The following is a 24,371-nucleotide window of genomic DNA, read 5'->3' as shown; positions in this document are numbered from 1 at the left end:
ATATAGGACTCAATAAATACCCAGAGAGGCCGGGCATGGTGGCTCAAGCCTGTAATTCCAGCACTTTGGGAGGCCAAGGTGGGTGGATCACAAGGTCAGGGGTTTGAGACCAGCCTGGCCAACATGGTGAAACCCTGTCTCTACAAAAAATACAAAAATAGCCAGGTGTGGTGGTGTGTGCCTGTAATCCCAGCTACTTGGGAGGCTGAGGCAGGAGAATCACTTGAACATGGGAAGCAGAGGTTGCAGTGAGCCTAGACTGCGCCATTGCACTCCAACCTGGGTGACAGAGCAAGACTCTATCTCAAAAAAAAAAAAAAAAAAAAGCCCTCAGAGAATGAATGCAAAGTGGCTTTTGGGGATCCTGTGTGTGAGTATCCAGGCATTTGACCCCTTCTCCCAGCTCTGGGAAAGAGCCAATTTTATAACTTCATTCCTGAGAGGTAATTTGGTGCAATAGAAGAGCACAAGCTTTGAATCTGCTGCTTGCCAGCTGTGTGACTTGGAGCAAATTACTTAACTTCTCTAAGCTTCCGTTTCCTCTTTTGTCCAATGGAGGTATTATTGGTCCAACAGGCTGTTGTAAAGAGACAACATAGGACTTGTAAGCACTTACTGAATGTTATTTCTCTTTTCCTTCATGATTTCTGAATCTTAGTTGCCCCATTCATAAAATGGGAAAATTAGATATCTGCTTTTTCAAGGGAGGCGGCTATTTTTCAAAGGAAGTGGCATTTGTATATTCCACTAAAAAAATCTATTTTTATATGAAATATCCCAATTTAATTTTTTTTTTTTCTTGAGATGGAGTTTTGCTCTTGTTGCCCAGGCTGGAGAGCAATGGCATGATCTCGGCCCACTGCAACCACTGCCTCCCGAGTTCCAGCAATTCTCGTGCCTCAGCTTCTCGAGTAGCTGGGATTACAGGCGTGCACCACCACGCTTGAATAATTTTTGTATTTTTAGTAGAGACGGGGTTTCACCATGTTGGTCAGGCTGGTCTCGAAATCCTGACCTCAAGTGATTCACCGGCCTCCGCCTCTCAAAGTGCTGGGATTACAGGCATAAGCCACTGCGCCCGGCTTTGAAACGATTTTTTTTTTTTTTTTTTTTTTTGAGACGAGTCTCGCTCTGTCGCCCAGGCTGGAGCGCAGTGGCGCGATCTCGGCTCACTGCAAGATCCGCCTCCCGGGTTCACGTCATTCTCCTGCCTCAGCCTCCCGAGTAGCTGGCACTACAGGCGCCCGCCACCACGCCCAGGTAATTTTTTGTATTTTGTTTAGTAGAGACGAGGTTTCACCGTGTTAGCCAGGATGGTCTGTATCTCCTGACCTCGTGATCGGCCCGCCTCGGCCTCCTGAAGTGTTGGGATTACAGGCGTGAGCCACCGCGCCCGTCCGAAACGATTTTTTAAAAGTAAAAATACCCTACGGGCCAAACAAGGTACCCCTGTGGACTGGATTTAGCTTTGGGCTGTTGTTCACCTAGGCTACTGGTTGTCAGGGATGCTATGACATCCTTATTGTGTAACTTAGGCAAATCAGTTTACCTCCCTGAACTTTAGTGAGCTCATCTGTAAAATGGATCAGGACCCAGACGCTGAACAGCGCTGGCGCATGGTAAGCACCCCACGCATGACGCGACAGCGGTAGCTTGGGTGGATGTTGAATTGGTTAGGATGTATTCAAGAAGCAAGATATCCCAGAGGCCAGCGGAATAGGCGACGCCAAGAAAGAAAGAGAAAAGACGGCAGAGGAGATAAAGAAGGAATGGAAGAAGTGAGGAGGCAACAGGGTCCGCCCTCCAGGCGGGGCGCCAGCGAGAGGCCCAGGCCGGGGCGGGAGCGCACGTGGCCTATTTCGGGCGGAGCAGAGGCACTGGGCGCAGCGGAGACCTCCGCGCCGGCCCCAGGAGACGGGCCGCGAGGGTAGGTCGGAACTCAGCTGCAAGGACCTTGAACGCCGGGCTGGGGCGGCTCCAGGTGCTTGGGAGTCGGGGGGACTCCGGAGGACGCCAGGTCTGAGCTCGCCGCCCTCTCCGAGCCGTTTGGGCCGGACGCCTGGGTCCTTCGGGCTCCGCCCCGGGGGGTGGGGCTATATGTTCGGACCAATGACCGGCCGTGCCTGCGGCCCCGCCCCCTCCCCGCCCCCGGAGCCGCGGCCTCGCTGAGTGCCCAACCGCCCGGTGCCCAGGCCTGGGGCACCGCGAGCGCCGAACCTTCTGCTGGTGAGTGCGCACCCCCTCCCCGGGGTTTCCGCCCCGATCCCGCCTCCAGCCCGTGCCCCAGAGCTCCAGGTCGCCGACCCGGGCGCTGGGGAGTGACTCAGCGTAAGGATGGTGGCGACTTGCGGGGGCTGGAGATTCGAACTGTTCAAGGCCTTGAATGCCGGGATGAGTGGGGTGAACGGGAGCCCTCGGAGCTGGTTGCGGGGCTGTGCCAGAGCGTGGGGCCGGGCTGGCGTGGACGGGAGAGGACCAAGTTTGGAGACCAGGGCAGGGCGGGAGAAGCCACGGCTGCACCGCCTTGCTGGGCCAGGGCCACGGTGGGGGGGTGGGGGGGCGGGTCCTGAGCTTCTGATCCAGCTCCCCGCCTCAGGACACCAAGATGCCCGGTGAACAGCAGGCAGAGGAAGAGGAGGAGGAAGAGATGCAGGAGGAGATGGTGCTGCTGGTGAAGGGTGAGGAGGATGAGGGTGAGGAGAAGTATGAGGTGGTGAAACTCAAGATCCCCATGGACAACAAGGAGGTATGTGTCACACACACCCTGGGGCCCACTGTCCCCAAACCTGGTCCAGGCCCAGCCTCCCTCAGATAGAAGCCAGGGATCTTGCCCCTACTTTTCCCAGAATCTCAGATCTAAAACCTCAGGATTGGCCCATCCTTCTGCCCCACTGCCTGGGCTTCCATCATACAAAAGTCATGCCTACTGTCCCAGCCTTCCTGCTGGGTGCAGGAGATTAAACTTCGTCCTTGGATCCCCTGTGGAGCTTGATGTTAGACTGAAGGGTAACCACACAGTTAGAATCCCATGTGATGGCTGCAGGTACAAGATGAAGCCTAGAAGTGGGAACTTAACTCATATTTAGAGGTCGGGGAAAGGTCAGGTTAGTTCAACAGCAACAGTAACTATAGGTAACCCTTGCCTAGCATTTTCTGTGTGCCAGGCACTGTTCTAAGCACCTCAATTCTATGATGTCGGTAGCATTTATTCCATTTTACAGATGAGGAGACTGAGGCCCAGGGCAGTTTGATAACTGGCCACAGGTCTCAAAGTTAGTAAAAGGATGGCTTATGTGAGACTAGTAGGAGTCTGGGGTCGGAAGTGGGGTGATGCACCCAGGCAGAGGAAATGGCTCTTTTATTATTATTGTTGTTATTGTTTGAGACAGGGTCTCATTCAGTCACCCAAGCTGGAGTGCAGTACAGCTCACTGCAACCTTGACTTCCCTGGGCTCAGGTGATCCTCCCACCTCAGCCTCCCGAGTAGCTGGGACTACAGGCATGCACCACTACACCTGGCTAATTTTTTTTGTTTTGTTTTGAGACAGAGTTTCGCTCTGTTGCCCAGGCTGGAGTGCAGTGGCACGATCTCGGCTCACTGCAAGCTCCACCTCCCGGGTTCAAGTGGTTCTCCTGCTTCAGCCTTCCAAGAAGCTGGGATTACAGGCATGTGCCACCACGCCCGGCTAATTTTTTGTATTTTCAGTAGAGTTAGGGTTTTGCCATGTTGGCCAGACTGGTCTCAAACTTCTGAGTTCAGGTGATCCTCCCACCTCAGCCTCCCAAAGTGCTGGGATTATAGGTGTGAGCCACTGCATCCAGCCAGAAATGGCCCTTATAGAGGCTCAGACGAGTGAGTAGTGCACTGCAGCAGTGAGGGTGGGTGGTTTGGTCATGCTGTAGTGTGGATGAGTGGGGGTAGTTGGCAGGCCACACAGGGAGTCTGGCTTTTATTCTGAGGGTATTTGAAGGTTTTGAGATCAGAATATGAGTTAAATTTCCCCCCGGAGACCCTAACTGCCACCAGATACGTTTCCGCTTCACAGAACCCCAGAGGACTCTGTCTGCCCCCAGCCCGAGCAGCCCTGAGTCCCAGCAGAGGGCTTGGCTCCAGGGACCCAGCTTGCAGGGGCCGGGACTCGATTCTTCCTGCCCAGGAGCCAGTTCCCAGGGAAAGAATGCTCTGCTGCCCCCTAGTGGGCCTGGTGGGTGCTGGGGGAGGGGACTAGCTCCTCAGGCCTCCTCTTTGAATCTAGTAACTGGTTGTGTTTGTTGCGGGCCCCCTTGGCCCATTATCCAGCTCTGCCTGCCTCTTCTGGCCCTGTGATTGCCTGATCTCCACCTTTGGCCTCTAAGTTACAGACACAGGCTCCAGAGCTTAGGGTGGACTTTCAGCTCCATCACTTACCCGCTGTGTGACCTTGGGCAAGTTTCCTAACCGTTTCACGCCTCAGTTTCCTCATTTGTAAAAGGGAAATTATAACAGCACCTACATCTTGGAGTTGTGAGGAATGAATGAGTCAACACATGCACAGTGTCAGAACTGTGTCTGGCACAAAATAAACACGGAAATAGTTGCTGTTACATTTATTCTTCTCCCCAAAGCTCAGGACCTTGGGCAAGGTCATCCTTTTCGAGATTTTTCAACTTTTTTTTTGAGACGGAGCCTCACTATGTCACCCAGGCTGGAGTGCAGTGGCGCAATCTTGGTTCACTGCACCTCCACCTCCCGGGTTCACGCCATTCTCCTGCCTCAGTCTCCTGAGTAGCTGGGATTACAGGTGCACACTACCACGCCCAGCTAATTTTTGTATTTTTAGTAGTGATGGGGTTTCACCATATTGGTCAGGCTGGTCTCAAACTCCTGACCTTGTGATCCGCCCGCCTCGGCCTCCCAAAGTGTTGGGATTACAGGCGCGAGCCACTGCGACTGGCTCAGCTCATTTTTATCAAAGGCCTGGGCTGAACCATGAGAACTGGGGTTGATCAGGGAAGTGAATGTGGGAGCACAGAGGAAGGCAAACGACTCAAGGCAGTGGGGAAGGCTTCCCAGAGGAGATGATTTTTGACTTGGGCCTTGAAGGCTTTGCAGGGGTTTGGCACATGGAGGAGGAGGAAGGGCATTCCAGGAGGAGGAAACAGCAAAAGCAAAGACTCAGAGGAAATGAGACTGGAAAGGCAGTTGGGGGACAGAGGGGCCTTGCAAGCTAGGGCAGGACGTACTGTGTTAGGTTCTGTGGCACCATAAGAAGCCTTAAATCATGGGAAGAGCCAGGCGTGGTGGCCCACGCCTGTAATCCTAGCACTTTGGAAAGCCAAGGCTGGAGGATCACTTCAGCCCAGGAGTTCAATTCCTCCCTGGGCAACATAGGGAGACCTCATCTCTACAAAAAGAAAAAAAAAATGTTTAATTAGCTGGACATGGTGGCATGCCTGTAATCCTAGCTACTCTGGAGGCTGAATGAGCCCAGGAGTTCAAGGCTGCAGTGAGCCATGACTGCACCACTGTACCCCAGCCTGGGCAACAGAGAGACACCCTGTCTCAAAAAACAAAAACAGGCCAGGCATGGTGGCTCATGCCTGTAATCCCAGCACTTTGGGAGGCTGAGGCGGGCAGATCACTTGAGGTCAGGAGTTCGAGACCAGCCTGGCCAACATGGTGAAACCCCATCTCTACTAAAGATACAAAAATTAGCTGGGTGTGGTGGCGCCTGCCTGCAATCCCAGCTACTTGGGAGGCTGAAGCAGGAGAATCGCTTGAATCCGGGAGGCGGAGGTTGCAGTGAGCTGAGATTGCACCACTGCACTCCAGCCTGGGCAACAGAGCAAGATTCCATCTCAAAAAAAAAAAAAAAAAAATCAGAGGAGGGACATGATTGGATTTTCTGTTTAGAAGAATTATTGGCTGCTACAGGGAGACCAGGCCAGGTAGGGCCTGCTCTAAGGTAGTAACAGCAATGATGAGGAAAAGGGGCCATTTGGGAACCTGGCTAGAGCCAAGGGGTATGTGCGGTGAAGGTCTGGCATGGCTAATCATGAAAGGCACACAGGGCCAGATTGTGAATGGTATCATGTAGCGGTCCTACCTCCACCGTTTATCAGCTTTTCTTTGGCTTTCTCATCTGTAAAATGGGGTAATAGAGTAAGACCCTTGAATGCCAGTCTGAGAAGTGTCATCAGGTGACTAGATTTGGAGGAGATGGGTGGAATTGAGGATTACGCACACATATCCCATGAACTGTTAGCACTGTGCCCAGAAGGGTGCTCAATCGTTAGCTTGCTGTGGGCCTTCCTGAGACTCATTTCTCCATCTATGAAATGGTGACCTCGAAAGCGCCTTCCAGTGGTGACATTCAGTGAGTCCTAGCTATTGCCAGTCCTGTGGCCAGTCACTGTCCAGAAGGGCCTTAATTACGCTGCGTGCCGGGGCTGGAGTATTCTCCCTCTGCCATTGAAACCCAATCTATCTTTTAGAAAGATTTTCTCAGAGGGCTCCATGCACATCCAAACCTATCTTTCCCTGGCTTGAACCCTTGAGTGGTTTTCTGCTTCCCTCAGGGTGAGGTCTCAGCTCCTAAACTTGGCATTCAAAGCTCTTTACCATCTGACCTTATGCCATTCTGGCTTCATCCCCTTGACACCTATCCCATCCCCTCTTGTGGTCTCAGCCCGCAAAGCCCTCTTCACCTTTGCTCCCTGCTTTCTCCAGGAGTAGCTCTTTTCTCTTCTAGATCAGTTTCTTAATTTTTAACATGCATACAGATCACCCAGGGGTCTTGTTAAAATGAGGATTTTAATTCAGTAAAATCTGGAGTGGGATTTGAGATTCTGCATTTGTAAAAAGTTCCCAGTGATGTTGATGTTGCTGGTCTGTGGACCACACATCCTCCAGCAAGGAACTAGAGGACAGTGGTTGTGTTTAATAGTTTGTACCAGAAAAAAGGAAGACTGTGACCATAAAAAGGGGCCAGGGGAGGGAGACAAGCTGTGTAAGTGGCCTCAAACTCTAGTCAGTGAGATTAGAATTGCATCATGGAGGCTGGGTGCGATGGCTCTTGCCTGTAATCCCAGCACTTTTAGAGGCCGAGGCAGGAGGATTGATTGAGCTCAAGAGTTCGAGACCAGCCTGGGCAACATGGCAAAACCCTGTCTCTACTGAAATACAAAAATTAGCCAGGTGTGGTGGCACGCCCCTGTAGCGCCAGCTATTTGGGGGGTTGAGTCAGGAGGATTGCTTAAGCCTGGGAAGTCAAGGCTGCAATGAGCCGTAATCATGCCACTGCATCCAGCCTGGGTGACACAGTGAGACCTTTTCTCAAAAAAAAAAAAAAAAAGAGAATAAAAAAAGAATTGCATGATGGTTAAGAGAATGGGTGTTCTGGAAAATGAGTAACTTCAGTTCAAACCCTGGCTCTGCCATTTATTAGCTGAATAGCCTTGTGTAGTCACTTAACTTCTGAGCCGTATATATAAAACAGGGCTAAGGTACCTAACCAAAGGCACGGTGAGAATTTAGAAAGAGATTACTGGTAAAAAGCACTTAGCACAGTTCCTGGCACATGGTGAGTGCCCAACAAGTGGGAGTTATTTTATTAATTAGAGAAGTAATGGCGAAGGAGGAAACTGGGATGTTTGCTCTGGTTAAAAAACATTTAAGCAGGAAGACAAAAATCACTTCTAATACCTGCATTATTATATTATTACACTACATTGTATGTTCACAGTAGCCTCCTGTTATAGTGCAAATACTATTTATTCTAATTTTTAAATCTTTTTTTTTTTTTTTTTTTGAGACAGAGTCTTGCTCTTTCACCCAGGCCGGAGTGCAGTGGCGCTGTCTCGGCTCACTGCAAGCTCCGCCTCCTGGGTTCACACCATTCTCCTGCCTCAGCCTCCTGAGTAGCTGGGACTACAGGGGCCCGCCACCGTACCCGGCTAATTTTTTGTATTTTTAGTAGAGACGGGGTTTCACCGTGTTAGCCAGGATGGTCTTGATCTCCTGACCTCGTGATCTGCCCGCCTCGGCCTCCCAAAGTGCTGGGATTACAGGCGTGAGCCACCGCGCCCGGCCTAATTTTTAAATCTAATAGTTGTAGAATTTAAGGCATGCTTGGGCCATTAATGATCACCTAGTCTGGTATTTGCCAAGTTTCAGTCACATGTGTATTGCTCGTATATTGTACTCACATTATTTATTAATGCTTTTCTTCAAATAGATTCACATTGTTAAATAAATTTACCTTCATCTAAACAATAGTACTAATGAAATTGTGGGTTTCATGTGGTATCTTGTTTTTTTAATATTCGCGAAAATAAATGTGTAACAATTATAATGAGACTTTTTTAAAGTTTGCCTACATACCACCTCATACCTCATGCTGGGAAATTTTGGGGTGTTTTTCTTTTTTTAGAGACACTATCTCGCTGTGTCACCCAGGCTGGAGTGCAGTGGCACGTGATTGTAGCTCACTGCAGCCTTGAACTCTTGGGCTCAAGTGATCCTCCTTCCTCAGCCTACCAAGTTGTTGGGACTACAAGTGCACCCCACCACACCTGGCTAATTTTTCACTTTTTGTAGAGACGAGGTCTAACTGTGTTGCCCAGGCTGGTATCCAACACCTGGCCTCAAGTAATCCTCCTTCCTTGGCCTCCCGAAGTGCTGAGATTACAGGTGTGAGTCACTGCACCTGGCCTCATACTGGGAATTTGATCTCACTTAGCCTACCTGGCCTTTCTCGGGACACTGGGGCAGAGGAGGATTTAATGAGCTGGATTCAGCTCCTCTTACCAAGATTTTTCCTCGGGCATCCAAGGCCCCTTCTCCTGGGCTGGAGACATCAACAGCACTTGTATGGAGAATTTCATTTTCAGAAGTCAGTGAACTCAGCATGAGGAAGCCCTCAGGCTGTCCAAAGTCACCTGAAAGAGGGTGCCAAGGAAAAACGGGCCAGAAAAATGTAGATCTGATGAGACAAGTTCTCTCCACAGTAACTGATGTATTGAAATAAACCAACAGATTTCAAAACCAGGGCAAGACTGGAAAATGTGACCTTGAATTCAGATGGTGCCAAACATACTGTGGGGAGTTTCTCCATTTAAAGTATCAAGTTGTATTTTAACCTTGAATCCCTCTTGGAGTGTGCCAGGGACGTGGAATCCAGCCTCTGTCACATCTTGGTCATGTGAGTTCAGAACAGTGTAGCCTGAAGGACGGCATGGTCTCATGGGCACCCTGAGTCCATCCTGGCTCCCACTGGCCATGTGAATTTCATCGCCCTCAGCCTCAGCTTTCTCAGCTATCAAAAGAGAGAACACCCAGCTCAAGGCGGGAGACAGGAGGATTTAATACAATAACATACATACTGTTGTCAAAGCTTAATACTTGCTTATTGATTGTTGCTATTGTTATCAGTATAGATACTATTTAAAGCAGATTTCTCTTGGTCACTAATTTTCCAAATTGCCCTGTTTTCTAATTTTTTTTTGTTTCGACGGAGTCTTGCTCTGTTGCCCAGGCTGGAGTGCAGTGGCACATCTCCGCTCACTGCAAGCTCCGCCTCCCGGGTTCATGCCATTCTCCTGCCTCAGCCTCCCGCATAGTTGGGACTACAGGCACCTGCCACCATGCCCGGCTAATTTTTTTATTTTTTTAGTAGAGATGGGGTTTCACCGTGTTAGCCAGGATGGTCTCGATCTCCTGACCTTGTGATCTGCCCGCCTTGGCCTCCCAAAGTGCTGGGATTACAGGCGTGAGCCACCGCGCCCCGCCTTTTTTTTTTTTTTTTTTTTTTGAGATGGACTCTCACTCTGTTCCCCAGGCTGGAGTGCAGTGGCATGATCTCAGCTCACTGCAACCTCTGCCTCCTGGGTTCAAGTGATTCTCCTGCCTCAGCCTCCTGAGTAGCTGGGATTACAGGCATGAGCCACCACATCGGGCTGATTTTTGTATTTTTAGTACAGACAGGGTTTCACCATGTTGGCCAGGCTGGTCTTGAACTCCTGACCTCAAGTGATCCGCCCACCTCGGTCTCCCAAAGTGCTGGGATTACAGGTGTGAGCCACCACGCCTGGCTTGTTTTCTAATTTCTGAGTTGGTTACCACAAAGCCACTACCTTTTGACAAACTATCTTGAAGGCCTTGAAGTTGCCCTCCTACAGCTTCAGAAAGAGAAGGCCCTACTATTTTCTGCTGTCACCCTCTTTTTTTTTTTTGAGATGGAGTCTCAAACCTCGAGCGCAACCTCGGCTCACTGTAACCTCCACCTCTTGGGTTCAAGCAGTTCCCTGCCTCAGCCTCCCGAGTAGCTGGGATTACACGTGTCTGCCACCACACCCAGCTAATTTTTGTATTTTTAGTAGAGACAGGGTTTCAACATCTTGGCCAGGCTGGGCTCGAACTCCTGACCTCGTGATCCACCTGCCTCGGCCTCCCAAAATGCTGGTATTACAGGCGTAAGCCACTGCACCTGGCCTTGCTGTCCCTCTCTCTTAACCTGTCTCCCCATCTGTAAAATGGGGATGATGATAATTACCTCGTGGAGATCAAATATGGGAGAAGCTGATACTGTCTTGTCCTTAATATGCCCCAGGTACTTCATTTGGTTATGAATTAATTGCTTGGCCACAGTAGATACTTAACATCAGTTTTGCTGGGGTTTTGAGCATTCTCTTTTCTAGGAAGGGAGCAATATGCCCTCAATACTCTTCACTGTTAATCCAGAATGTTTTCCCCTCATGTGCCTCTTAGAAGGCATTTCTTTCCTTTTTCTGATTTTTATCTCTAGAAGGCCAGAGCTTGTGAAACTGGCTCATTTTCAGATTTTTTCATTTCAGACCTCAGAATAACATTTGGCTTTTACCCTTGCCTTTTTCTTTACTGCTTAAAAAATGATAGGTGTTTGCTATTCAAAGCTGATTAAGAGCCTGGACTTGGTCCTGGCCTGGCTTCCAGGATGCCCCTCTCCTGCTCTCCTCCCTCCCTGACTTCTCCCCATCTTGCTGCCCTAGGTTCTCTCTGCCCATCCCCTGGATGATCTCATCCACTCATTCTAAAGGCTTTATAAGCCATCTATAGGTTGACAGCTTCTCAATTAACATCTCCAGTTTAGGTCTCGCTTCTGAGCTCCAGATATGTCAAGAAGCTGTGACACCATCCAAAACAGATCTCCCCTCTCAACTTGCTCCTCCCACCGTCCTCATCTCTGTAAATGGCAACTCCACCTTTGCAGTTGCTAAGCTCAAAAACCTTTAAGTCATTTTGATCTCTTTTTCTTCACACCTCATATCTAATCTCTTATTAAATCTGTTGTCTCACACTGCAAATAGATCCAGAAGCCAATCACTTCTCACCACCTCCACCATCCACTGCCCACTTCTGTCACCTGGGTATGAGCCACTATCTTCTCTTGCCAGGTGGCTGTAGTGGCCTCCTCACTGGGCTTCTGCTTCTGTTCTCTCCAACTCCTTCATTTGGTTTTCAACTCCAGTAGCCTGAGGGAGCCTTTTTAAATGTGTAGGATATGGTCACTTCCCTGCTCAAAGCCCTCTGACATCTCCTCTTACAGTTCCCTGTCTCCTTTATGTTAAAAGCCAGAGCCAGGCACAGTGGTATGTTCCTGTAACTCCAGCTACTCAGAAGGCTGAGTCAGGAGGAACTGCTTCAGCCAGGAGGTTCCGGACCAAGCCTGGGCCACGGCAAGACCCTGTCTCTTAAAAAAAAAAAAAAAGCCAAATATAACAAATACAAGGCCCTATATGCCAAGAGACCTCCTCCACCACTACATCTGTGACTCCCCCCATCATGCATTCTGCTTTAAACCAATTTTTCTTGCCATTTCTGGAACAGCAGGCAACTCCCGCCTCTGCGCCTTGCCATTCCCTCTGCAGTGCTCCTCAGAGGGCTATCCACGTAGCCTGCTCTGTCACCTCCTTTAAGTCTTTGCTCATGTTATCATATCGGTAAAGTGTCTTGACAACCCTGTTTAAATCTGTAGCATCCCCAATACCAGCATTCCTTATCCATTATTCCTGAAAGCAGGAATTTTTTAATGCTTTTTATTTAATGCGGAATCCCCGTGCCTAGAACAGTCTAGGACACTGCATGCCCTCAGTAAATATTGTTTGAGTTAATAAAAATAGCTAGAACGCCACTGGGCTTTGTGATGTGTGCATTACGCGCATTATCTCACTGGATGCGCACAGCCATCCTGCGAGGCAGCACCGTGGCCTTTCCTATTTCATAGATGGGGAACTGAGGCTCACAGACGGAGCAGCCTGTGGAGACCCAGGTCTCTGGCTCCGGGGCCTGCCGCTAAGGGCTGACCTATCCCCCTTTCCCCGCAGGTCCCGGGCGAGGCGCCCGCGCCGTCCGCCGACCCGGCGCGTCCCCATGCGTGCCCCGACTGCGGCCGCGCCTTCGCGCGCCGCTCCACGCTGGCCAAGCACGCGCGCACGCACACGGGCGAACGGCCCTTCGCGTGCACCGAGTGCGGGCGGCGCTTCTCGCAGAAGTCGGCGCTGACCAAACATGGCCGCACGCACACGGGCGAGCGGCCTTACGAGTGCCCCGAGTGCGACAAGCGCTTCTCGGCCGCCTCGAACCTGCGGCAGCACCGGCGGCGGCACACTGGCGAGAAGCCGTACGCATGCGCGCACTGCGGCCGCCGCTTCGCGCAGAGCTCCAACTACGCACAGCACCTGCGCGTGCACACGGGCGAGAAGCCGTACGCGTGCCCGGACTGCGGACGCGCCTTTGGCGGCAGCTCGTGCCTGGCGCGCCACCGACGCACGCACACGGGCGAGCGGCCCTACGCTTGCGCCGACTGTGGCACGCGCTTCGCTCAGAGCTCGGCGCTGGCCAAGCACCGGCGCGTGCACACGGGCGAGAAGCCTCACCGCTGCGCTGTGTGCGGCCGTCGCTTCGGCCACCGCTCCAACCTGGCGGAGCACGCGCGCACACACACAGGAGAGCGGCCCTACCCCTGCGCCGAGTGCGGCCGCCGCTTCCGCCTAAGCTCGCACTTCATTCGCCACCGACGCGCGCACATGCGGCGCCGCCTGTATATCTGCGCCGGCTGCGGCAGGGACTTCAAGCTGCCTCCTGGCGCCACGGCCGCCACTGCCACCGAGCGCTGCCCGGAGTGCGAGGGCAGCTGAGTCCCGCAGGGCTGCGGAGGGGCGCGCTGGGGCTTCGACCTGGCTGCACTAACCCAGGCTCCTCCTGCTCCCCGGCCTCCGGGTCTGGGAAATTGAGGGGACGGCAGGCCCGGCTGCCCTGGAACTGGGAGACAGGGAGAATCCCCTGCCGGGGTCCCTGGAAACAGTGCTCACCCCACATCACTACATTCCCTCGGCCCGTGTTAGTGAATAAAGTATTATATCCTCACCCCACCCGTGCCTGTGAGTGAGGTGGGTGGGAGAGGAAGAAAGTTGGGGTTCTCCAGGCTCAGGTGCCAAGTGAGTTGTCAAGGAACCAAATGGGGATATAAACCTAAAAGGGGTTCCCGGAACCTCGGTTTGTGTGCCGGGGGTAGGAGGTGATCGCACACTTGGCCCTTGGTTACATCCTCATAACCTTAGATCTGAAAGGGCCCATAAATAGACTATGTTCAAGATCAGACACGCACTGCATTCGGCAGAGCTCCAGTGAGCAACGCACGACCCTCAGATCTCAGCCTAGTGAAGGAGAGAAAACTGTAACACTACGTTAAAGGTTTTAACTGCTTTGTTATGTAAGCTTACCCAGCTCGGCGCGCAGACTCACGCCTGTAATCCCAGCACTTTGGGAGGGCGAGGCTAGCAGATCACTTGAGGTTAGGAGTTCGAGACCAGCCTGGCCAACATGGTGAAACCCGGCCTCTACTAAAAATACAAAAATTAACTGGGTGTGGTGGCGGGCGCCTGTAATCCCAGCTACTGGGGGGCTGAAGCATGAGAATCACTTGAACCTGGGAGACAGAGGTTGCAATGAACCGAGATAGTGCCATTGCACTCCGGCCCAGGCAACAGAGGAAGACTGCCTCAAACAAACAAACAAAAAACAACAAACCAAACCAAACCAAAAAAATCTCAAAGCGATTGGACCTAGCAGCTCATGCCTATAATCTCCAGCACTTTGGGAGGCGGAGGCAGGAGGATCCCTTGAAGTCAAGAGTTTGAGATCTGCCTGGAGAACAAAGTGAGACCCCCATCTATTAAAAAAAAAAAAAAGTTGGGCATGGTGAGGCACACTTGTAGTCACAGCAAATGAGGAGGCTGAGGTGGGAGGATCACTTGAGCACAGGAGGTCGAGGCTGCAGTGAGCTACTATTGTGACACTGCACTCCAGGCTGGGTGACAGAGTGAAGCTGTCTCAAAAATAAATAAAAATTTAAAATTCCAAAGTCTATTGTGCAACCCACTTCAGTGCCAGCAGCCTACAGGCATAGAGGCCAGGCAATGGTTGGGGCTACAGTTTGCTCTGGCATGGGGTACTATGAGAGGCCTAGGGAATCCGGCCCATCATAAATCCAAACCCATGCGTTGTTTTAAATTTATTTTGGGCCAGGCAAGGTGGCTCACGCCTGTAATCCCAGCAGTTTGGGAGGCTGAGGCGGGCGGATCACCTGAGGCCAGGAGTTCGAGACCAGCCTGGCCAACATGGTGAAACCCTATCTCTACTAAAAATGCAAAAATTAATTAGCCTGTAATCCCAGCTACTCGGAAGGCTGAGACAGAGTGAGACTCCATCTCAAAAAAAACAAAAAACAAAAACGTCAGCTGGGCGTAGTGGCAGACGCCTGTAATTCCAGCTACTTGGGAGGCTGAGGCAGGAGAATTGCTTGAACATGGGAGGTGGAGGTTGCAGTGAGCTGAGATCACACCATTGCACTCCAGCCTGGGCGACAAGAGTGAGACTCTGTCTCAAAAAAATAGTAATAAAAAATAAAAATAAATTTATTTTGTAGAGACAGGGTCTCGCTATGGTGCCCAGGCTGGTCTCCATATCCTAGCCTCAAGCAATCCTTCCACCTCTGCCTCCCAAAGTGCTGAGATTAGGCATGAGCCACCATACCTGGCTAGGTAAATCTTTTCTGTCCATTTTTGCCACAGCCAATGAATGGCAGAGACAAGTAAATAGGCACTTGCAGTCCAGTGTCAACTGGTGCTATGATGAAGGAAGATAGGCTCTTCTCAGAGGTGATGTTTAAGTTGGGTTTTGAAGGTGAAGCTGGGGTTTGGGAAGTGTGGAGAGAGCCCCTAAAGCTGCATTCCAGGGTCATTAGAGCTTGCAGATGTTCCCCAAGAGGGTTTTGGAAGTGAGGTTAAAGTATCCAAGGTAGCAAAGCCTTGAGGGCTTAGAGGGTAAGGATGGATCTGACATCTGTAGGGAGCTGGAACTCATAGCAGTGGACCTGGAGTTGAGGGAAAGGAGATGGGACTGACTTCATTTCTTAGCTTGGGTGACTGCAGGACAGTGTCACTGAGATGGGGGTGCAGGATGAAAAGCAAGACAGGAGCTTAAGTGGGGGCAATTGTTACACCCCAGTCTGGACATGCTGAATGTTAGGTCAGCATGAGGGAGGGGATTGGCAATAACAGCTTAGAGATACCAGGTCTGGAGTCCATGACACCATGTCCAGAAGAAAGCACTCAAGAAGAGTCTTGAAAGTGGCCAGGCGCGGTGGCTCACGCTGGTAATCCCAGCACTTTGGGAGGCTGAGGGAGGAGGATCACTTGAGGCCAGGAGTTCAAGACCAACTTGGGCAACATAGTAAGACCCCGTCTCCACTAAAAATAAGGAAAAATAGCCAGAGGTAGGAAGAAAACCAAGTAAGCATCTTATCTGAGAAATCTAGAGGAAAGTGTTTCAGGGAGAGTGGAGGATCAGCTGCTGCTCTGGTGCCCATTGCATTTGTCATGAGGGCGGGGAAAGTGGTGAGAGTCGTTTCAGTGGAGGGGGTGGTGAAAACCAGCCAGGAGGCAAGGTTGTAAATGGGATGGTGGGGAAGCAGAGTGGGGGAATTTAGCCAGCCCTTTGAAGAGACTGCTCGAGGTTTGATGGTTTCACTTTTGTCAACAGGGAAGGGATTCATATATGCTTTCTGCACGGGAAGAAAGGGCTAATGCAGAGAAGCTGATCATACAGAAGGGAAAGCAGACACCCAATTAAAGAGAGGAAGGAATCAGGGCTTCGTAAGGATGCAGATCCCATTATCACTGGAGAGCCAGAAGAAAGGCGGGTTTGGGCACATAATCTGATGCGCGGTTTTACCTGGGAAATAATAATGGGGTTCAATGGATAAGAAATGTAAGAGAGTGAGGCCAGGAAAGGAGAAAGCCTCATTTTACTGATGTGCAGACTGGCTCAGAGAGGCAGCAAGTCAGCGACCATTGTAGATTTTTTTTTTTTTTTTTTTTTTTGAGACGGAGTCTCGCTCTGTCCCCCAGGATGGAGTGCAGTGGCACAATCTTGGCTCACTGCAAGCTCCGCCTCCCGGGTTCACGTCATTCTCCTGCCTCAGCCTCCCAAGTAGCTGGGACTACAGGCGCCTGTCACCACGCCCAGCTAATTTTTTGTATTTTTAGCAGAGATGGGGTTTCATTGTGTTAGCCAGCATGGTCTTGATCTCCTGACTTCGTGATCTGCCCACCTTGGCCTCCCAAAGTGCTGGGATTACAGGCATGAGCCACTGTGCCCGGCTGACCATTGTAGATTCTGAAAGCACAGATGTCCACTGGTGTACGTGGGGGACTGTTTCCAGGACACACCCCCACACCCACCATGTACACAAATCCACGCATACTCAAGACCCAGTCAGCCCTGCGGAACCCACATATAGGAAAAGCTGGTCCTCCACATACATGGGTTTTGCATCCTGCAAATACTGTAATCCCAGCACTTTGGGAGGCCAAAGCGGGCAGATCACCTAAGGTCAGAAGTTCAAGACCGGCCTGGCCAACACGGTGAAACCCCATCTCTACTAAAAATACAAAAAAGTAGCCGGGCGTGGTGGCGGGCACCTGTAGTCCCAGCTACTCGGGAGGCTGCGGCAGGAGAATGGTGTGAACCCGGGAGGTGGAGCTTGCAGTGAGCCGAGATCGTACCACTGCACTCCAGCCTGGGCGAAAGAGTGAGACTCTGTCTCAAAACAATAAAAAAAAAAAAGCTGGGCATGATGGTGGGTGCCTGTAATCCCTGCTACTGGGAGGCTAAGGCATGAGAATCGCTTGAACTCAGGAGGCAGAGGTTGCAGAGAGCCGAGATCATACCGCCGCACTCCAGCCAGGCCTACAAGAGCAGGACTCTGTCTCAAAAAAAAAAAAAAAAAGGAAAACAGGTAATAACAGTAACTGCTGCAAAACTTACCAAGCGTACTTTACCAAGTGTACTTTACTACGTGCCAGGCCCCGCCCTGAGCACTCACATAACTCATTGAAACCTCACAACCCTATTGGGCAGGTACTATTCTTTTTATTTGATAGACAAGGAAGCTGAAGTGCAGAACGATTAATTTGAGTAATGTCATTCAGCTTGCAAGTGTCAAAGATGGCATTTGAACCCAGACAGCCTGGCTCCACCATCTGGACTCTTACAGCCTTCAATCTCTAAGAGGGGGAAGGAACTTACATGATATCCTACGGGGAATTTGCTAGAAACCAGATCTCTCTGCCCTGCAGGCAAAAGGTACAACAGGGAAACATGGGAATGGGGCTCAGAGGCACCCCTGGTCCCCCCGCCATCACCTGCTGAGACAGAGAGCCTCCCTGGCCATCCAGGAAGAATCTAGAAGTTATTGCCCAAAACCATTTTACCGGGAGAACGAACACCAGGAGGCTACCTTCTAGAGGCTGCTGGGCCTCAGAACTCAAGAAGTGGAGGCCTCAGGCCCATGATCTATTCGGAAAAGACTAGAAAAAGGCTCCAGGGCCAGGCCACTCTCTGCTCTTCAGACACCACCCTGAGTTGCAAGTCCTGTGGCCATCTTTCTAGGTTGAGGTCTGGCCTGTGGAGTCACAGGGAATGTCCGCAGGCCCCACAGCCTGGTCTTCAGAGATGGCCCCATGGGGCAATTCTGTATACTTGCGGGAAGAGCTGCGGGCCAGATGGGCTGGGTAGCGTCGCCGGTTGATGTCCATTTTGGAGAGCACTGCTAGTGGCAGATCCACATGGCAGCGGGCTGCTAATGCCACCAGGTAGATGAGGACGTCACTAAGCTCCTCTTGAAGGGCTGCCCGTTCCCTGGGGGACCAGCCTTGGGGGCCAGGTTCCCCATCGGTTTTCCACTGACTAGGGGCAGAACACAGACAGACACACACTCAGATGTAACCTGGGGCAATGGGCTCTGCCAATCCTTGCAGTAATAACACCCACCTCCAAGGACGACCCAACTAATCTGGGCCCTGGGAAGAGTCGGGTGGGGAAGAGACCCCAACAGATGATACCAAGATGTCTGTGACTCTCCCTGGGCCAAGGAGTGGCCAAAAGAACATTTCATTTGTTGAGACAAAGCTTTGAGGCCCAATTCTAATTCTCTCCAGCCCTAGCCATCACCACCCCAGACCAAACCTCAGACCTGGACCACTGCAGAAGCCTCCCCACTCATCTCCCAGCTAACTCATCTTCTATTCCTGCCCAAACCATCTTTTCTATTTTTTGAGACGGAGTCTCGCTCTGTCACCCAGGCTGGAGTGGAGTGCAATGGCACGATCTCACTGCAACCTCCGCCTCCCGGGTTCAAGCGATTCTCCTGCCTCAGCCTTCCAAGTAGCTATTACAGGCATGTGCCACCATGCCTGGCTAATTTTGTTTTTCTAGTAGAGACACGGTTTTGCCATATTGGCCAGGCTGGTCTCAAACTCCTGACCTCAGGTGATCCGCCCTCCTCGGCCTCTCAAAGTGCTGGGATTACAGGCATGAGCCACCGCACCCGGCCCACACCATCTTTTAAAAGCACAAATCAGGCCCGGCCCAGTGGCTCACGCCTGTAATCCCAGCACTTGGGGAGGCTGAAGCAGGTGGATCACAAGGTCAGGAGTTCAAGACCAGCCTGGCCAAGATGGTGAAACCCCGTCTCTACTAAACATACAAAAAAATTAGCTGGGCGTGGTGGTGGGCGGGGCGCCTATAATCCCAGGTACTCGGGAGGCTGAGGCAGAGAAATTCTTGAACCTGGGAGACAGAGGTTGCAGTGAGCCGAGATCGCACCATAGCATTCCAGCCTGGGAAACAGAGCAAGACTCTGTCTCAAAAAAACAACAAAACAAAACAAAAAAAAAAATCGGCTGGGTGCCATGGCTCATGCCTGTAATCCCAGCACTTTGGGAGGCTGAAGTGGGTAGATCACCTGAGGTCAGGAGTCCGAGACCAGCCTGGCCAACAAGGTGAAACCCCATCTCTACAGAAAATACAAATTAGTTAGGCGTAGTGGCGCATGCCTGTAATCTCGGCTACTTGGGAGGCTGAGGCAGGAGAATCGCTTGAACCCGGGAGGCGGAGGTTGCAGTGACCCGCCATCACGCCATCACACTCCAGCCTGGGTAACAGGAGCAGAACTCCGTCTCAAAAACAAAACAAAACAAAACCCCACAAATTATATTTTTCCCCTTCTCTGCTAAAATCCAAACTGTGCTTGGAATACAATCTAAACTCCTGACAAAGCCCTCCCGTCCTGCATGGGCTGACGCCTGCCTTTTCCAATGCCACTGCCCACCACTCTCAGTCCCCGCCTAAGGCCACTTTGGCTTGTTCTGCCTTGCACACAGGCCAGACTGTCACAGGGCTTTTGCACTCACTGCTCCCTCTGCCTTGAACTCTTCCCCATCCCCCATCATTCCCAGGGCTAGTTCCTTCCTGTTATTCAGGGCTCAGCCTAGATATCACCTCCTGGCTCATCACCTTGTGGATTTTTTTTTTTTTTTTTTTTTTTTGACAGAGTTTTGCTCTGTTGCCCAGGCTGGAGTGCAGTGGCGTGATCTTGGCTCACTGCAAGCTCCGCCTCCCGGGTTCACGCCATTCTCCTGCCTCAGCCTCCTGAGTAGCTGCGACTACAGGCACCCGCCACCACGCCCAGCTAATTTTTTATATTTTTGGTAGAGATGGGGTTTCACTGTGTTAGCCAGGATGGTCTCGATCTCCTGACCTCATGATCCGCCCACCTTGGCCTCCCAAAATGCTGGGATTACAGATGTGAGCCACAGCACCCGGCCGGGTTTTTTTTTTTTGAGACGGAGTCTCACTCTCGCCTAAGCTGGAGTGCAATGGCGTGATCTTGGCTCACTGCCACCTCTGCCTCCCAGATTCAAGCGATTCTCCTGCCTCAGCCTCCTGAGTAGCTGGGATTATAGGCGCCTGTGACCACACTCGGCTAATTTTTGTATTTTTAGTAGAGACAGGTTTCGGCCTGTTGGCCAGGTCTTTTTTGTCTTGTTTTTTTGTCTTGGTCTTTTTTGTTTTGTTTTGTTTTTTCAGACGGAGTCTTGCTCTGTCACCCTGGCTGGAATGCAGTGGCACAATCTTGGCTTACTGCAACCTCTGCATCCGGGGTTCCAGCGATTCTCCTGCCTCAGCCTCCCAAGTAGCTGGGACTACAGGGGCGTGCCACCATGCCCAGCTAATGGTTGTATTTTTTAGTAGAGACAGGGTTTCACCATGTTGGCCAGGCTGGTCTTGAACTCCTGACCTCAGGTGATCTGCCTGCCTCGGCCTCCCAAAGTGCTGGGATTACAGGCATGAGCCACCGCACCTGGACCTTTTTCGTTGTTGTTGTTTTTTTTTTTTTTTTTTTTTTTGAGACGGAGCCTTACTCTGTCCAGGCTGGAGTGCGGCAGCACGATCTCGGCTCACTGCCAGCTCTGCCTCCCGGGTTCACGCCATTCTCCTGCCTCAGCCTCCCGAGTAGCTGGGACTACAGGTGCCCGTCACCACGCCCAGTTAATTTTTTGTATTTTTAGTACAGACAGGGTTTCACCATGTTAGCCTGGATAGTCTCGATCTCCTAACCTCGTGATCCGCCCATCTCAGCCTCCCAAAGTGCTGAGATTACAAGTGTGAGCCACCCTGCCCGGCCCCTTTTTTGTTTTTTTTAAGACAGAGCCTTGCTCTGTCGCCCAGGCTGGAGTGCTGTGGTGTGATCTTGGCTAACTGCAATCTCTGCCCCCTGGGTTCAAGTGATTCTTGTGCCTCAGCCTCCTGAGTAGCTGGGATTACAGGCGCCCACCACCATGCCTGGCTAATTTTTGTATTTTTAGTAGAGATGGGGTTTGACCATGTTGGCCAGGCTGGGTCATCACCTTGTGTTCTTTTCCTCATAGAACTTGTCCTAATTCCAGATCTAATATGAGATTACTGATTTACTGTCAGTCTCCTTCCACTGTGAAGGTGGAAACCTTTCTGCCTTGTTCCAGGCCATATCTCAATTCTAGAAGACCTAGCACATAGGTGATTTTTTTTTTTTTTTTTTGAGACGGAGCCTTACTCTGTCCAGGCTGGAGTGCAGTGGCGCAATCTCGGCTCACTGCAAGCTCCGCCTCCCGGGTTCACGCCATTCTCCTGCCTCAGCCTCTCCGAGTAGCTGGGACTACAGGCGCCTGCCACCACGCCCGGCTAATTTTTTGTATTTTTTTAGTAGAGACGGGGTTTCACCGTGGTCTCGATCTCCTGACTTCATGATCCGCCCACCTCGGCCTCCCAAAGTGCTGGGATTACAAGCGTGAGCCACCGTGCCCGGCAGGTGATGTTCATAAATCTGTCATGAGGCCACGTGCAGTGGTTCAACCTGTAACCCCAGTGCTGTAGGAGGGTGAAGCGAGTAAATCACTGGAGACCAGGAGTTTGAGACCAGCCTGGGCAACAACAGCGAGAGACCCCATCTCTACAAAAAATAAAAATAAATTAGCCAGGCTTGGTGGTGGCGCACGCCTGTAGACCCAGCTACTCAGAAGGCTGAGGTGGGAGGATCGTTTGAGCTCCTGAGGCTGCAGTGAGCTATGATCACACCAGTACACTGCAGCCTCGGCAACAGAGTGAGACCCTTTCTCTTAAAAAAATGACTGTCCTGGTCTAGGGCTCATCACCTCTTGCCTGGTCTACACCAGCCAACTCTCTGGTGTCCCCTGCCCCATTCTCTCAGTGATCCATCCAATCCACCCTGTAGACACAGTGACCTTTCCAACACTCATATCTGGTCAGGTCTTCTGTCCAAACTCTCCATCACACTCTAGCCCTAATCCTATCTTCGTGGGTTCAACTCCCACCCCTCTCCTCCACAGCACTATCACTCATCCAACACGTGCCTATTGAGCACCTACTATGCCCTGGGCACTTGGGACACATCAGAGAAAACAGATCCCAAATCCCTGATTTTTCCCGAGATGCTTACAATGAAGGAGCATCAGATTCTCCCTGAATTGAACTTGCCCTTTCTTGCCTCACTGCCCCTGCAAATGTAGTTCCCACGTCTGGAATGCCACAGGCAGGTCCTCTACAGAATACCTTCCTTTCAGCCCCAGAGGCAGAGGAAAAGGGTTGTTGGGCCAGGCGTGGTGGCTCACCCCTGTAATCCCAGCACTTTGGGAGGCCAAGGCGGGTGGATCACCTGAGGTCAGGAATTCGAGACTAGCCTGACCAATATGGTGAAACCCCATCTCCATTAAAAATACAAAAATTAGCCAGGCGTGGTGGGGGGCACCTGTAGTCCCAGCTACTCGGGAGGGTGAGACAGAATTGCTTAAACCCGGGAGATGGATGTTGCAGTGAGCCGAAATTGAGCCACTGCACTCTAGCCTGGGCGACAGAGACCCCGTCTCAAAAAAAAAAAAAAAACAAAAAACGGGAAAGGGGTTGTTGCCACTGCTTCTTCCTAGACGGGACCTGCCCTGATGCTTTCACACCTCACACCTCTCTCTTCCAGAAGGCTGAGTGCCCCTAGAGGGCAGGGACCCGTGAGTCCTCTCTGCATCCCCAACAACAGCAAAGAGCCTTGCAATCAGGAGGGGAAATTGAACCCATGAATGTTTGAAGACCAAATAAATGCTCCCCTCCCCTCCCCTACAACTCAAGACTCTACCAGGAAGCTTTCTATCTACTCACAAGAGTTCTGCCAGCTCCCCCACTTCCCCAACCAAGGCCAGGAGGAGGTTCCGAGGCTGATGGAACTGTTCCCAGTCTCGTTCTGCAGCAAACTCAGCATGGAGGCGGCGGCTGAAATAGGACAAAGGAGTGTAAGCCCAAGTTTCCGGGTTAGAGGGTGATGCAGGGGCTAGAGGCAGCTACCCCAGTAGTATGTAATGGGGGCCTGGGAGCAGGAGATTCTGCAACTAATTCATTGGATGGTATTGTGCAGGTCATTTCCTCTTTCCGGAACTTGGTTCCCTCATCTATAAAATGGGCGTGCCCCTGAGCTGCCCTTAACATCTCGCCAAAACTAACAAAACCCTCTTCATTATTCCATCTCCTGCTGCTACTTCTGCAGTTTCCTCCACCTGGAATCGCCGCACATCAAAATGCAATTTCTCTTACAGAAGGTAGTTCCACAGGTCCTTCCTCTAAGAAGCCTTTCTTGACCTCCTCCAGCAAGAAATAATGTCTCCCACCTCTCAGCATTTCGTTTGCCCCTCTCGTACCCCCGGCGCCGGGAGAGCAGAGGCGGTATCGGGTGCCGGTATCTTCCCAGGGCTAGGCTGAAGGGCGTACCTAGTTATCACTCGGAGGCACCACCCAATTTCCCTTGCCTCAGGTGTGCACCGCTGCGCCCATTTTGCAGATGAGGTAAGAAGGCTCACCCAGGGACAGCCCACAGAGCCAGGACCCGAGCCCCGCTGCCAGCCCGCTTCCCGACCACGTGGAGGAACCCTCCCCAAAACGCGGGAGAAAGGGGCGACTTCCCCACCCCAAGCTGGGCCAGGCCTGCTTACATGTCCTCGAGCGTGGGCTCCGGGCTGAAGCTGAACCGGCCGGGAGCAGCAGTGTCCTCTCCCCCCGTGTCCCCACGAATCTCCCCACCGGCCACAGACATGCCGCCCACCCGCTGCAGCCGCGACTTCACGGAAAACCCACGCGCCACTCCCGAAGCCCCGCCTCCAGAGCTCCGACCAATTACGGGAGTTCTCTATTGCCTTACGGGGCGGAGCCTGAGGAAAGAGACCAATGACTTTTGTGGAGTTTGCTACAGCCCTCCCCTTCCCTCACTGGACCAATCTGAGGGAGCTTTAAGCGCGCGCTTCTAGTCTTAGGCCCCGGAATTCTTCCGCTAGGCCCTGTGTCTAAAAGTATAGGTACCAATTCGACCCGGGGAAGAGACGAAGGGCAGAGGGCGGGGGAAGCGCAGGCGCGTCACTTCCTTTATGGGCGCCAGAGGGCGCCAAAGCGAAATGGCAGCGGAAGAGGGTCCGTC

The 24,371-nt window shown here is 51.8% G+C and overlaps 2 protein-coding genes, 1 long non-coding RNA gene and 1 other non-coding gene across 6 annotated transcripts; 1 reads left to right on the top strand and 3 right to left on the bottom strand.

Annotated features, from left to right (window-relative positions):
* The first annotated feature begins 1,694 nt into the window (after positions 1–1,694).
* Positions 1,695–13,384, top strand: ZNF771 (zinc finger protein 771). Of its 3 annotated transcripts, none has more exons than XM_055298869.2 (3): positions 1,695–1,927; positions 2,597–2,746; positions 12,343–13,384. In XM_055298869.2, the coding sequence occupies exons 2-3, from the start codon at positions 2,606–2,608 to the stop codon at positions 13,153–13,155; spliced, it is 954 nt and encodes a 317-aa protein (XP_055154844.1). In that variant the 5' UTR covers positions 1,695–1,927; positions 2,597–2,605; the 3' UTR covers positions 13,156–13,384. The 3 variants fall into 3 exon arrangements, with proteins under 3 accessions (XP_055154844.1, XP_055154843.1, XP_063468021.1); XM_055298868.2 differs by having other exon boundaries at positions 1,699–2,226; XM_063611951.1 differs by lacking the exon at positions 1,695–1,927 and adding an exon at positions 1,952–2,226 and having other exon boundaries at positions 2,584–2,746.
* Positions 8,977–13,886, bottom strand: LOC134731724 (uncharacterized). Its single transcript, XR_010114231.1, has 2 exons — positions 13,741–13,886; positions 8,977–9,296 (listed from the first exon to the last, which is right to left on the bottom strand). It is a non-coding gene; the product is annotated as an uncharacterized lncRNA (long non-coding RNA).
* A 498-nt stretch (positions 13,887–14,384) lies between these two features.
* Positions 14,385–14,519, bottom strand: LOC129457915 (small nucleolar RNA SNORA42/SNORA80 family). Its single transcript, XR_008649452.1, has one exon. It is a non-coding gene; the product is annotated as a small nucleolar RNA SNORA42/SNORA80 family (small nucleolar RNA).
* Positions 14,520–17,432: 2,913 nt separating this feature from the next.
* Positions 17,433–24,108, bottom strand: DCTPP1 (dCTP pyrophosphatase 1). The gene is made up of 3 exons (XM_055298899.2): positions 23,893–24,108; positions 23,069–23,179; positions 17,433–18,268 (listed from the first exon to the last, which is right to left on the bottom strand). Exons 1-3 carry the CDS (start codon positions 23,991–23,993, stop codon positions 17,968–17,970), a joined length of 513 nt encoding a protein of 170 aa, XP_055154874.1. The 5' UTR covers positions 23,994–24,108; the 3' UTR covers positions 17,433–17,967.
* Positions 24,109–24,371: the final 263 nt, after the last annotated feature.

Source organism: Symphalangus syndactylus, chromosome 11 (assembly GCF_028878055.3).
Source record: "Symphalangus syndactylus isolate Jambi chromosome 11, NHGRI_mSymSyn1-v2.1_pri, whole genome shotgun sequence".
Taxonomy (NCBI): Eukaryota; Metazoa; Chordata; class Mammalia; order Primates; family Hylobatidae; genus Symphalangus; species Symphalangus syndactylus.
This window is presented reverse-complemented; position numbering and strand designations above follow the sequence as displayed.